The sequence below is a fragment of the Sinocyclocheilus rhinocerous genome, unplaced genomic scaffold (assembly GCF_001515625.1).
Source record: "Sinocyclocheilus rhinocerous isolate Xijiao unplaced genomic scaffold, SAMN03320098_v1.1 scaffold1285, whole genome shotgun sequence".
Lineage (NCBI taxonomy): Eukaryota > Metazoa > Chordata > Actinopteri > Cypriniformes > Cyprinidae > Sinocyclocheilus > Sinocyclocheilus rhinocerous.
In genome coordinates, this window is record NW_015645559.1 from 892556 (window position 1) to 906733 (window position 14178).

At 35.4% G+C, this 14178-nt stretch overlaps 1 protein-coding gene across 2 annotated transcripts in view; it reads left to right on the forward strand.

Moving 5' to 3' along the window:
- tmeff2b (transmembrane protein with EGF-like and two follistatin-like domains 2b) overlaps positions 1-8708 on the forward strand; it is a 77395-nt gene extending 68687 nt beyond the window's left edge. Inside the window, exons 8-9 of one of the 2 annotated variants that reach the window (XM_016510465.1) lie at positions 443-601; positions 8159-8708. In XM_016510465.1, the coding sequence (XP_016365951.1) occupies positions 443-601; positions 8159-8255 (256 nt within the window). In that variant the 3' untranslated portion in view covers positions 8256-8708. The remainder of the gene's footprint in view (positions 1-442; positions 602-8158) is intronic. The other variant, XM_016510466.1, reaches the window with a different exon arrangement.
- The last annotated feature ends 5470 nt before the right edge of the window (positions 8709-14178 follow it).

Sequence of the window (14178 nt, forward strand, 5' to 3'; positions counted from 1 at the left end):
TGTGTGTGTGTGTGTGTGTGTGTGTGCGCGTGTGCGCATGTGTGTGTGTGTGTGTGCCAGCTGGCAGGTGTCCCTTTAACCGCCTCCTCTGAGAGGTCGAGGCTCTAATTAAACAAGACTATGTTTTTTCCAGTGTGCACCAGCTCCCCGCTGCACACTCACTCCCACACACACACACACACACACACACACACACACACTTCCACTGCTTTTTTGCACCTATAAACACTGACTGCCTAGTAATTATCTACAAACAGTGGCATCAACATTTTTTAATAAAAAATTAAATTTTTTGGAATGGCATCAACATCCTACTGCCATGTGATTATTCACACTGCTCTCTATCATCACCTGCTGAAAGTAGTTATTGATTATGGTCTCCCCATCTTTCCTTTGCTTTAAACTCTAACATTGTTTTTTCTCGTCCGTGTGTGTTTTTCAGTTGTCATTCTGGCTTCATTGGGCCGCAGTGTGACAGGAAGGACTATAACGTGATGTACGTGGTACCTGGTTCGGTAAAGCTGCGTTACGTTCTGATCGCATCCATCATTGGGGCTCTGCAAGTGGCCATTATCTGCCTCGTAGTGCTTTGCATCACACGGTGAGCTTAAACACACAAATCACTCAGACATGTGGCAAAGGTTTCTCTAACTTCACGCATGCACAGTCACATGCTTCTGATGACAATCACTGTGCAGCTGAAAATAAAATCCAAACGTTATGGGAATAAGTCAGGAATGTTAAAGCTAAATGAACAGACAGTGTTTAAACAGGAGTCTATCCACATATGTGTAGTTTTTTCAGTATGAAACAGATCTGTAAAATTTTATTTTTATTTGTTATTTCACAAGAGTATTAATTCACAAACAGCACAGAGATTTCAAGTTGACAGGAATCATGGCAGAACATATGGAAGCCCAAAAAGGATACGCATTATTATTATTATTTCCTTGTTTTTGTGATCCTCATAAAATAGGTTTTTGAGTTTCTTTCTTTTTTTTTGTGAAAACTAACAAATAAACTGAATTGTGTTTAAAAATGTATTACCTATTCAATCTTTTATTTATTTAAAGTTTAATTATTTTTTTAATTAAATAATTTTTTGATGTACTGTTTATTTCTTTATTCTCTCATAAAACTTTAATTCTTTGTCAAATTATTTTGCAAGTTGTACTGAACTTTTATCTTTTTGACATGTATAGCCATATTTATTATCTGTCAGTGTATAGAACCAAACAGCCTGGGCATTCTACTAGTTAACTCTACTTTATTTTTCATAGAAAAAAAGAACACTATACACACATTCAAAAGTTTGAGTCAGCTTGTTTTATTTTTTACTTATTTTTTTGTTTGTAAGAAATGTATACTTTTTAGTCTTTAATGATGTTTTAAATTGATCATAATTGATAATAAAGACATTTCTAACATTACAGAAGATTTCTATTTAAAATACTGTTCTTTTTAACTTTCTATCCATTAAAGAATCCTAAAAAAAAATGTATAATGGTTTTCCGCAAAAATATGAAAGCAGCTGTTTTTTTTACATTAATAATATATGTTTTTTTAAGCACCAACTCAGCATATTAGAATGATTTCTGAAGAATCATGTGACACTGAAGACTGAAGGTGATGCTGAAAATTCAGCTTTGCATCACAGGAATAAATTACATTTTATCTTTTGAATGGTATGGTCATATTTAAATTATTTTGGACAAACTATCCTTTTTTATTATATGTAATACACAGTTACTACAATAGTATCTTGACACTTAAGTAAAAACCTCCTTATTTGCATTAATCATTTTAAGTGAGACTTTAAGTGTCCAAGTACTTTTGTGGTGACTATATAATGTACGAACTGCGTTTATACAGAAACACACACACATGAAGAGCTGCGGTCACAGCTTTGCTGATTATAATGGGAGTGTTTGAGTATTGTCGCATTGCACAGTTCCTCTATATAATTTATTCAAAATTCAACAGTTTTGTTTTTCCTGTGGCTGAGAAGAACAGTGTGATTTCCTTGATTGTCTGATGCATTAAGCAGCAAATTAATTCAGTAGCAGTTCTCCGCTAAATATGAAGCCTACATACATACATTTTATGGCATGCAGTTGCAGACACACAAGTTTATAAATGAAATTTCTGTAAATCAGAACAACTCTGATTGCAGTATCCAGAGAACTAACTAACAATTATGAATAACGATCATATAATGAAACCTGACCCACACGCATGCATAGTCATGAAGTAAAAGGTGTCTTTAGCTCTTACATGAAGTAAGAAGTGCACAGTGTTCACCGCAGTGCCCTCCTTCACCTTACAGCCCGCAACCGGTTTCTATAGCAACACACTTTCTAACTGCAGCAGTGACTTAGGAACGTCTTTCTCTTATCTGTCTCCTCTTGCTTTCTCCCCCTTTAATTTTCTCAAGTCCTGTCTTTCACTGTCTCGCACTCTCGCTCTCCTGTCTGTCGGCATCTTTCGCTCTCTGTCTTTCCGTCTAGCTAATCAAAGATGCTCAGACTGAAGCACATGTTTAATCAAACACACTCCTGCAAGGCCGCAGAGCCGGCGGAATGATTAGGTGATTGTAATGATTCTCTGACGCCGCATTGCATGCAGAGTGTAAGAGCTACAGGGAGGTAGCAAAAGTAATGGTTTAGAGAGTGAAAATACAAAGAGCGAGGAAAGAACATCAAGCTCTCTCTAATGAGCGATCATTCAGACTCTTTGACCTTTTAAAAGTTTACGACGCTCAGTACGGCTCGTCCATTTTTCCTCCGCGCTCCACCTGTAAGCAGGCTTTCTGAGGCCTCTAATGTGTTACGGTTGTTTTGATTGTTGCTTTGTCCCGTAACGAGGCTCCCAGGGACGCGCGGGGCGGTGGAATGGACCATGTTGTCGTAATGGCTCTGTTGCCCTCAGTGTTTGCTCCCAAGGGGGAAATTGCCACCTCACTTTTGTATAATCAGCACAAATGGGCTTCGACTACAATCCATTTAATATAACTCTCCAAAAGTAGCCCTGTAGGATTCTAAAGGAGAGGGTTTATTGATTAAAGACGGCGAAAGATTTGCCAAACAGACACAACAATGCAGTGAAAATGTTTTGCAGGGATTTAACGTCCATATAACTTTCACCATTGTAGTTTCAGAGGGTGTACAACTGGGCTAATTGGACATCAAAAATGGGAGGGTGATACAACTGTTGCAATATAATTAAGAAGAACAAACCCTTAGTAAAAGAATGAAACAAAACAAACAGTGGCATAATTTGGTGTGCCAGTCATATGTGCAAAAAAGATGGACAATGTGCGTCTATTTCCTTCCACTGTAGAAAATTGAAGCTAAAATGTGACCCTGGACCACAAAACCAGTTACAAGTTACACAGGTATATTTGTAGCAATAGCCAACAATACATTGGATGGGTCAAAATTATCCAATTTTCTTTTATGCCAAAAATCATTAGGATATTAAGTAAAGATCATGTTCCATGAAGATATTTTGTAAATTTCCTACCGTAAATATATCAAACTTAATTTTTGATTAGTAATATGCATGGCTAAGAACTTCATTTGGACAACTTTACAGGCGTTTTTCTAAATATTTGTATTTTTTTGCAACCTCAGATTCCAGATTTTCAAATAGTTCAATCATGACAACTCTCGGAAGATTTTAGCATGGTGATGGATATGTCAATGTTAATGTATTTGGTCTTGACGGAATAGATCTGTTACGCTGCTGCTGTTGCTGAATTGCTGCTGCTGTAGATTATTGCTGCTGCTGCAAGCAAGTACAGGAACTTGCTACTGCCAATGCATTCGGTGCCGTGAGTATTTAAGACATACTGCTGCTGCACAAATATCATATAAAATAACCCATAGCAGATCTATACAAGTGGAGCTGGGGAGGTGGAGGGTTTCAGAGAAACTCTGAAAGCGCGCTGCTGGAATCTCAAGTGAATGCTAGCCAGCCATATAAATGCAAGGCAGTAAGCTCATCACTCATCAATAACCTTGTGCCAAGTCGTTTAACTCTCTGAATATCATCAGTTACATTAACAACCCGTCAGCCTGCGCCATCTAGAGTTTCATGACTGAACTATATATTTGTATCTCAGCCAAATATTGTCCTATCCTAACAAACTATATTCAATGGAAAGTTTATTTATTCAGCTTTCAGGTGTATAAATCTCAATTTCCAATTTTGCACTGATGCCGTCATTTGGAGCCAAAGTCTATGCAGTAGTGATTGTAAGCTGAAGCAACAGTATCAAAGTCCCACCCAAACTCCCGCAGCAGAGCCAATCACAAGCTCACAATCATGAGCCACACCCCATTATTACAGTGTCAAATAACTAAAACCAAACTTATTCGAAAAATGCAACACTTGAATATAAGTCCATGAAAATGACAAAAAACATTTTGGTGCGAAAATTATTTAAAGAGTAATTAGAATTTTTGGGGTTTTTTTTAGATTGGCTGATGTCCCATTCATTGAGAGTGCGGGTTTTATGAAAGATAAAAAGACAAACAGGAAATGATTTCATAGAGAGGACCCCTGCAGAACCTCCTTAGTGATATTAGTAATTAATAATACATTATTAAAAAAAACTACTTGATGGTTACACTACATGAATGTGGTGCGTTTTGATTAAAGGCTATATAAATACTAGACTATGCATAAAATACTAGATCGGTATTTCTGTCAGCAATACAATGTGACAATGACATTTTTTATACTTTCCTTTTATAAAAAGGTATGTACTTTTATACATTTTAATGTTTGTAGTTAGTGTGATTTATACAGCTGTAATCATAATGACATAATATTGTTGGAATCACATGGCTGGAACTTTTGTTTTCCAGCTGATGAATGACAGCCAATCAGAATCCAACAGTCCTTAAAGTGCCTGAGTATTTAAAGCTGAAAACTGCACTTACAATAAACAGAACATTATCGTCAGTTAATGTGAACGCTAATATAGCTATCTTTTTAGTTATTGTGCTTGATCTAAAAAGTATGGAAGCCCGTTTCCGCCACTGAATAAAAAATTTTTTAAAGGGTAATTGCGACTTTTTATCTCACAATTCTGACTTTTTTTCACAGAATTGCGTGATATAAACTCACAATTGCGAGCTATAAAGTCAGAATTGTGAGATATAAAGTCACAATTGCGAGATAAAAACTCGCAATTCTGACTTTTTATCTCGCAATTGCAAGTTTATATCTCGCAATTCTGACTTTTTTCTCGCAATTCTGACTTTTTTTCTCAGAATTGTGAGATATAAACTCGCAATTGCGAGTTAAAGTCCAATTTTGAGGGGGGAAAAAAGACTGATATGTTATATGCGAGATATGCGAGATATAAACTCGCAATTGCGAGAAAAAAAGTCAGAATTGTGAGTTTATATCTCGCAGTTCTGACTTTATTTCTCAGAATTGCGAGTTTATATCTCACAATTCTGACTTTTTTTCTCGCAATTGCGAGTTATAAAGTCAGAATTGCGTGATATAAACTCGCAATTCTGAGAAATAAAGTCAGAACTGCGAGATATAAACTCACAATTCTGACTTTTTTTCTCGCAATTGCGAGTTATAAAGTCAGAATTGCGTGATATAAACTCGCAATTCTGAGAAATAAAGTCAGAACTGCGAGATATAAACTCGCAATTCTGAGAAATAAAGTCAGAATTGCGAGATAAAAAGTCGCAATTACCTCTTATTTTTTATTCAGTGGCGGAAACGGGCTTCCATAAAAAAGGCCTTTAAAATGTTACAAAAAAATCAATTTCAAATAAATAACGTTCTTTTGAACTTCCTGTTTATCAAAGAATCCAGAAAAATGCATCACTGTTTCCAAAAAAATATATATATAATAATAATATTAAGAAGCACAACCGGCATAGAATGATTTCTGAAGGATCATGTGACAATGAAGACTGAAGTAATAAATGTTCAATTCAGCTTTGCCATCACAGGAATACATTACATTTTAAAATGTATTATTTTAGAAAACAATTATTTAGAATTGTAATTATATTTCACATGCGCATCATAATAAATAGACCTATTTTACACAACTTTAAGAATTCTCCAATAAGTGTATTATATATCACTGAAAAAAAGGATGAATCTCAGCTTTCATATGCTATATGGGCCGTAATCTGTATTATTATGGTTCAAATGTGCTGCAGTTTAACAATAAGCTTGTCTTTACATTGGAATTTTTCAAAAACATGATTTTCTGAGCCCGTAATTCAGCAAATCTTTGACATTCCTTACTCAGTTAATATTAAAAACATCAAGGTTATATTTTCACAGAATGATCCTTAGATTATGTAGAATGATTTTATGTAAAAAACAGTGAATAATGAAAAAATGACTTTAGCTGGGTTTTCATAGACAGGGTCACTGCTTTCAGAAATCTTAACAACCTCAAACTTTTGATCTTTCAGCAAGAGAAACTGGTTCAGGCTGTCACGAGTAAAATACAGCAAAAAGAAAAAAGAATGTTGTGAATATTTATGGCAGTTCATTTCCTTAATTCACCCACCATTGGCTATCATGGCAAAAAGTTCATTTGAGGCTGTGAATCTAATGCTTTAAGACTTGGTCGGTGATTAGTTTTCTCAACCCGTTCAGGCAGTGAGTTAAAGGTTCTTGTCACTGTGTAAAACTTGATGTTTGTGAGCGAGCGAGAGGATGGAACTAATTAAAACAGCAACAGCTTTGGTCTGGTCAGGAATCAGTGTCCCCCGCGCACCCTGCTGCCTCCGAGCCGATTTAAGAGCCAGGGGCACACTCTGCCCTATGCAAAACATGACATTTAATAAAGCAATGAGGAAAATATAATAAAGATTCCCTGTGGTGGAAGGTTTCCCCTGCCGAGCTGCTAGGGAAGAGAGAGAAGCTGTTAATGAAACAATTTAAACCATAGCAAGTGTCTGTCTGTCGCTATCTGATCTCCATCCATCTCTCTCCAGCTCTCTCTTTCTGTGCATTTTATACATTATGATTAGAGCTGTCAGTTTAATGCATTAATGTAGTGAAATTAATTATATAAAAAACAACCTGTTAAAAATGGAATGCATTTAATCGTGCCCACTGAACCCTATGTAAATGCTGTAATAAGGAACATAAATCAATAATATAATAAAAACAGTCCCGTCTACCTCAGACAGATTGACAAAATGCAATTGCAAAATGGATCACTATATTGACTGTAGGTTAGTGACAGGCTTTTTAATGATAGCAAAACAACAACATTGTATTGACTCCTAAAGTTTTGTTAATGTAACGCTGTAAAACTTGGTAGGTGATTTGTTTGCTGTGTTCACTGTGTAAAACCTGATATTTGTAAGCAAGAAGATGGAACTAATTAAAACAGGAACAAATTTGGTCTGGTCATAAATCAGTAGCGTCTACTTCAACGTCTTTGACTTCTAAAGTCAATACATTCCTGTCAGTAACTTTATAGTTTTAGGGGATTTTTCAGAAAATATTGATACATGTAGTTAATTTGTTAATTTGATTGCATATTTTTTTTAATTGACAGCCCTAGTCTACAATCTAATGTCTTTTTTTTTTCTGTTAAGAATAAAAATAAAAGCTCCTGGTTTGCAGTGCTTGTTTGTTAATATTCAATTATTATTATTATTATTATTATGTTGGTAATGTTTACATTTTACACATTAAAACCTCTCTTCAATTGACAACAGACAGTAATAATAATAATAATAAATTATTACTAAATAGAAATAAACAAAATAAGAAATATTACTATTGCTAATTAGTAAATATTACTAATATTTAATGATTTCATGTTTTAAACCTTTAAGCATCTCCTTTGTTGACAACAGATGGTTATTATTATTGTTATTGTTATTATTATTATTAAATAAAAATTATATAATGTAATAAAGAATTACTATTACTATTGTAATATTGCCCTGAAAATAATTATATGACAATATATATATATATCAATAATAGTTTTTACGATTTACACCTTAAAGTACATGCAGACATGAAATCATGTTGAGCAGCATTTACTGCAAACTGAGGCACTCTGAGACTGGATCATAAGAGACTAAAATGTGAATATTAAATCAAAGAATGAGGACTATAAACTTCCTTCTTTGTGTGTTTCCAGAAGGTGTCCACGTGAGAATCGGATAGCACGGCAGAAACAAAACGTTCCACACTTCAACTCGGCAAACACCCTGCGGGCCTCCACCAGACTCATCTGACGAACCCTTAAACTTAGAGTGACATGTGCTAAAGACAGTAGAGAAAAAGGCCCCAGGGAATTGTGGGAACACACACCCCTCCAGACAGGTGTTGCTGGGTGTGTGTAAGAACTGAGGCGGGACTCCTGGCAGTGTGCAAACCTTATCGTCCCTGAATTCCCGTAGGACGCAAACAAGGGACAGCCTCACGGGACGGGCCTGCAGTGGTTTTTCCACCTGGCCTGCAGGCTGGAGTCAGACTCAGTGGGAAAGAGAACAGGCAGTCTGTTTCGTCAGAGCGTACAGCCAAAAACAGCCCTTCCCTGGGGTTGCAACAATCTGGAAAAGAGAAGTGCTTGTGGATGGATGGATGGATGGATGATAGATGGATGACTGGAGAGGTGTGCCACATGTTGCCTTGTATTTGTTGTCAATGACACCATCGAAGAAATGAGCTCTCCAGGGCTCTCTTTGTAATCTATTATATATTTCCAATAGGTAAACATACTTGTGATGTTTTTTGTTTGTTTTTATTTGCTGTAATGTAAATAAATAATTTATATCATGTGAATTGATGCATCATTGTGTATGACTTTGACTACCGCTGCAAAAAATCAGGTAACGCTTTACAATAAAGTTTCATTAGTTACTTACATTAGTTAACATGAAGTAACAATGAACTATACTTCTACAGCATTTATTATACCTCTTAATCATTGTTAATCTCAACATTTACTAATATCTTTTTAAAATCAAAAGTTTTATCCATTTGATGTTAATGCATTAAATAATGTCAACAAATTAAAATTATTGTAAAGTGTTACCAAAATTCATTTCCTTAATTGGTATTATAGGGATGCACAATATATTGGTACCATATGGTTATCAATTGATATCAAATATTTAATTGTGCATGCTAATTTGCAATATTTTTTACTTTTAGATTACCTTTGCCATCATCTAAAGGTCACTTAAAGTTGATTTTTAAAACGCTAATAATTTAATATTTAGTAAATCTCAAAATGAATATTCATTTTGATTCTGTACATTAGTACATTATGCATTAATGCTAAATTGACTTTAGAATGATGGATAAAAATGAATGATTTCAGTTTTTAGTCTATTTTTATCCTGACAAAAGGATATAGAATATAAAATCTTGGCTATTTATTATAATAAATGATTACTGGCTTATTCTATATTGCTCAGAATTGTTAATATTGGCGCATCAGAAGTATTTTTGTCTCTTTGTGCAGTAAAAATATCTAAAAACATATATATACATATACATATATGTATATATATATATATATGTGTGTGTATGTGTGTGTGTTTGTATACCATATATGTATGTGTGTGTATGCATACATTATATATATATATATATTGTTTTTAGATATTTTTACTGGACAAAGAGACAAAAATACTACAGCTACTAAATGTCAACTTCTCACAATCTTTTCAACAAATTTGTCAAAAAATGTCCTTAACTTTGCTACAGTGTTCCTCCCTGCAAATCTCCTTAAAGGGTTAGTTCACCCAAAAATGAAAATTTTGTCATTAATTACTCACCCTCATGTCGTTTCAAACCCTGTAAGACCTTCATTCATCTTCGGAACACAAATTAAGATATTTTTGATGGAATCTGAGAGCTGTCTGACCCTCCCATAGACAGCAAGGCAACTGAAATGTTCCCAAGTCCAGAAACGTAACAAAGGAGATCTGTAAAATAATCCATGTGACATCAGGGGTTAAACCGTAATTTTACGAAGCTACGAGAATACTTTTTGTGCGCAAAAGAAAAAAAAATAGACAGCAGAGAGGCTGTCACAACCTCAGTCCGGCTCTCTCCTACGCCTCTGAGCTGTCAAAAACAATCACCGCCAACAAGTAGTGTGTGCGTGAGTGTGTTGTACCGATACCAATGCCCTCTGTGACCTGAGGTAACTTGTGGAACCTAATCCAACAGTCCTTGGGAGACAGAATGGTGAGTGTGTATGTGTGTGAGCAAGCTTAGATATATAAAACTACAAATGATGCATGAAAGACGATATGTTTTATGATTCTCGTGTCTCTTGTTGCTGTTATGATCAATGACCACACGATGGCAGTGCTCAAGTGAGTGTCTCAAATGGATCATTTACTGTTCATGCCTTCATTCATAATGTGAAGACAATGTCTTCAAGACGTTAACGAGTCGTTCTGTGAAAGGGTGTAGCCTCCATGTTAAAAAGGTAATTTTTTAAAGAACATTTCTGCAATTCTGTCAGACAAGAAAGGTCTGCTATGCAATGTAAAAGTAATGAATTGCATTAAGTCATCCCAAGCTAAATTAACAAAAAATATCAGGGAATTTAAGCTTGTGACGGGGGAATGTGTAATGGGGTGGAACATTTTCAAACCAAAATGGCGCTACGGTTATAGCCTTGTCATTGGCATTCAAAGACTTAAGTGTGACTTCTCTAGAAATATCAGGAGAAAAAAAATTTTTTTCATGTCTGTATTAGCCTATGTGATGAGCCCGTTTCAAAAAATCATAAAGACATCTGAGATTTTAACGATTTCATTTCCTCTTCATAGTGACACTTAAAATGACAGTTCACTATTGTTACAAAACTCAAAGATAATTTAAATGAAAAGAGGACTTCATACAAATGTTATTTGGTGTGAATGATAAAATAAACACACTTTGTCATAGCAGACGTTTGTTAGTACTATTAAGAAATATTTTAAATATCGTTTGAATTGCTGTAGACATGTCAAAACGCTGTATAGAGCTCTGGAATGTGTCGTCACAGCGCAATGCATTCTGGGAATTTAGGACACGGGAGCTACAGTAGAGACTAGGAAATAGTGGCGGTAGATGTTAAAATTTATAGCCTATTATACAGTTAAAAACAAATTAGAATGGTGAATGCTTGCTGTGTTATGAACTGCCATCTGTTGCCATGACCGAAGTGGAAAACGGATCCGAAATGGAGCGCAATTTTCTGTTTACTAGCTTAGAAACGACACAATGGTGCAAGTGAAACTCAATGAAAATAAACAACTTGACCAAAATGTGGCTTTGTCGTTTGTATTTATTATTATTATAGATTCATAACTTCTGATCAGCTTAAATATGTAAATGCTCACACCATGAGTAATGTACGAAAACATGTTTAAAAATTTTAATTGATATATGAGCAATATCACACGAGTAGACGTGAGATATGGCTGTATAGGCACGAGGCCGCAGGCAATCACAGCATGCCGATATACAGCCATATCTTACGTCTACTCGTGTGATATTGCATTTATACAACAGTTCAATGGCAGGAGTGTGTAAATAAATTAGGAACAACAACAAAGTGTCTTTAAAAGTCCTCTTTTCCGCCATGGATTCAAATCTAAAGTTGACAGTTTAACAGCTGAGCCCAAGCCACCATTCCTAATTCCAAAACATCACATTAGAACTAGTAACTAAGGAACGTTGAGTTGCTTCATTAAAAGCTTATTGTATTACTGTTTTAAAAACAGTGTATTATGTGTAGTAGAGTATTATGAGAGACTGACTGAGCGATCGTGATTGCCTGCATCTGATACAGCGTTCATTCTTCAGCTCAATCTCATATTCACAGTAAAACATTAGTTTGAATGTCCGCTGAGGAAAGCGATAGTCTCTTTGTCGTACTATCCTTTCATCTGTTAACAGCGCTGCTCAGTGCATTTGTTGGTTGCATCTTACAAGTTGTTGTTAAAAGTAAAAATAACTTCCGTTTCAGTCTTTTTCAATATAAGTCTTTACTGCTGACTCATAAAACAGTCTCTTGCCATGTAACAATGTAACTAAAATCACCATTACGAACACACACACTGTTTCCTAATATTAAATACTACTATTATTTATATAAAATATTATTTATTGAATAATAATATTTAATAAACAACAACAACAGACATCATAAAAGTTGCTGACAATTCAGTCAAAAGTACAAAGACAGCGCTCTGATATACAGCATTAAAGTTATTATAACGTGATGAGATTTTGCCCTTAGCCAAAACTATTTGCTCTGGAACAAATAATAGATTATTGAGACCAAAGACTGCCTGTTAGATTTACCCAAAACGAAATATATCTCATGTTTAACCACTATAGAGACATCAGAGCCAGCAATAAATTCCAGAAGATCTGGCCGAGGTGATGCGCTCTCGGCGGGTTCGTGAGTGCTGAATGGCCGCTGATGTCCTGGAGCTCACATCTCTGAAAACCTTGAAGCAAATTTTAAAATAGACGTTATCTTTATTAACAAACCACATATTTGAAGTTTAAACAAGTACATTCTTGCCTAAATATATCTTAAAGTGCCCCTATTATGCCATTTCCAATATTGCCTTTCATGCAGTGTGTAATGTAGCTGTATGTGAATGTAAACGATCTGCAAAGTTGTAAAGCTGAAAGTGCACGATAAATAAAGTTATTGTCTCCCAAAATAAAGAATCGACTCTGAACAGCTGAAACGAGTCGTTAGTAATTCGAATCCCACTTCCGTGATATATATATATATATATAACATTTCTGACCCCCTCACTTCTGAAATGATGGCTACGCCCCTGATTGAAATAGGCGTATCGTCTCCGACACGCGCTGTACGACGGCGTTGACCAATCACAACAGACTAGGCCATCTGACCAATCAGAGCAGAGCAGGCTCACGGAAAGGAGGGGTTTAGTGAGACTGAATCTTTGAACTGCTTCGAACGAATCGTTTGAGAATCGCTGGAAAATGAGGTGATATTAAATGCATATTTTGAGAAAACGAAAGCGTTTTTTGACCTTGCATTCATGTAATCCTATTGTAGGAGACTCCCAAAACAATATTAGGAACCGTAAAAATGGCATAATAGGGGCACTTTAAAACTACATTCCATGACACAAAAACAGTATTATTCTTAAATTATAGTGGATTTGGCCGTCCGCCATGACACTCGCTGTGAGAAATACGGCAACTTATTTATGATTAATAATACAATATGTAATACAATTGTTGAAACGGCTGTTACATCGTACTCTTATCAGCCAATCAGATTCGAGGACCAGAAAGAACTGTTATATAATGCTTACGATCACTCTCCGTGTTTATACAGGAGCGCTCCTTTGATTCATTGTTCAGATTCTCTCTGTAAGCAATTCTGTATTTCTTAGATTTAAGTCTAGTAAAACTTACTTGGTGTAGTGCTTCCACAATACAATTCATTGCATTACAGAGGACCATACAGTTATGTTATCCCATAATACTTTAACATGAAGAAATTAGGGTATGATATATGTTGATTAAATACATGATCAACCGGCTGAGATCAAGCTATATTGTGTTCATTGTTTTATCTATCTTATTAAAAACTGCAAAAGAAAAAAATCACTTTTGTCATGTGTGTGGTACGATAGAAAGCGGCTGTATGATTTCTATGAGTGTGTATGTGTCGTGTCCTGGCCACACGACTGAGCGCTCGAATGAACTCAAGGGATTCAAATATTAGTCCATTAATTCTAAGCAAGCGCAAGCAGCTCTTTAAAAATTTAACGTAAATACAGTCGCTTTTTCCATTGGTGATTTGTATATCTGTTGTCATTATACACTACTTAGCGTGTCTTAAAACATGGCGGCCACTACCCAGAATGCAATGCGCAATGACGTAGTTTCCCAAGCTCTATAGACCTCCTCCCCTTTTTAGCATGCGCTCGTTGTCCTCTGTCTTCCGTTTGTATTTCCACAGCCGGAAGGTAAGTTCTTACGAATTTAAAAGACATCTGTTCACTTGTTCCTCTGATGCTTAAGATCTAACTAGCTAATAGCCAATGGACTACTTAATGTCAAAAAAAGAATACAGTAGCAAAAAATATTTTAATACGATTTTAATATTTGTGCACAACATTTGAATGCATATGTCATTTTTTGCATTTA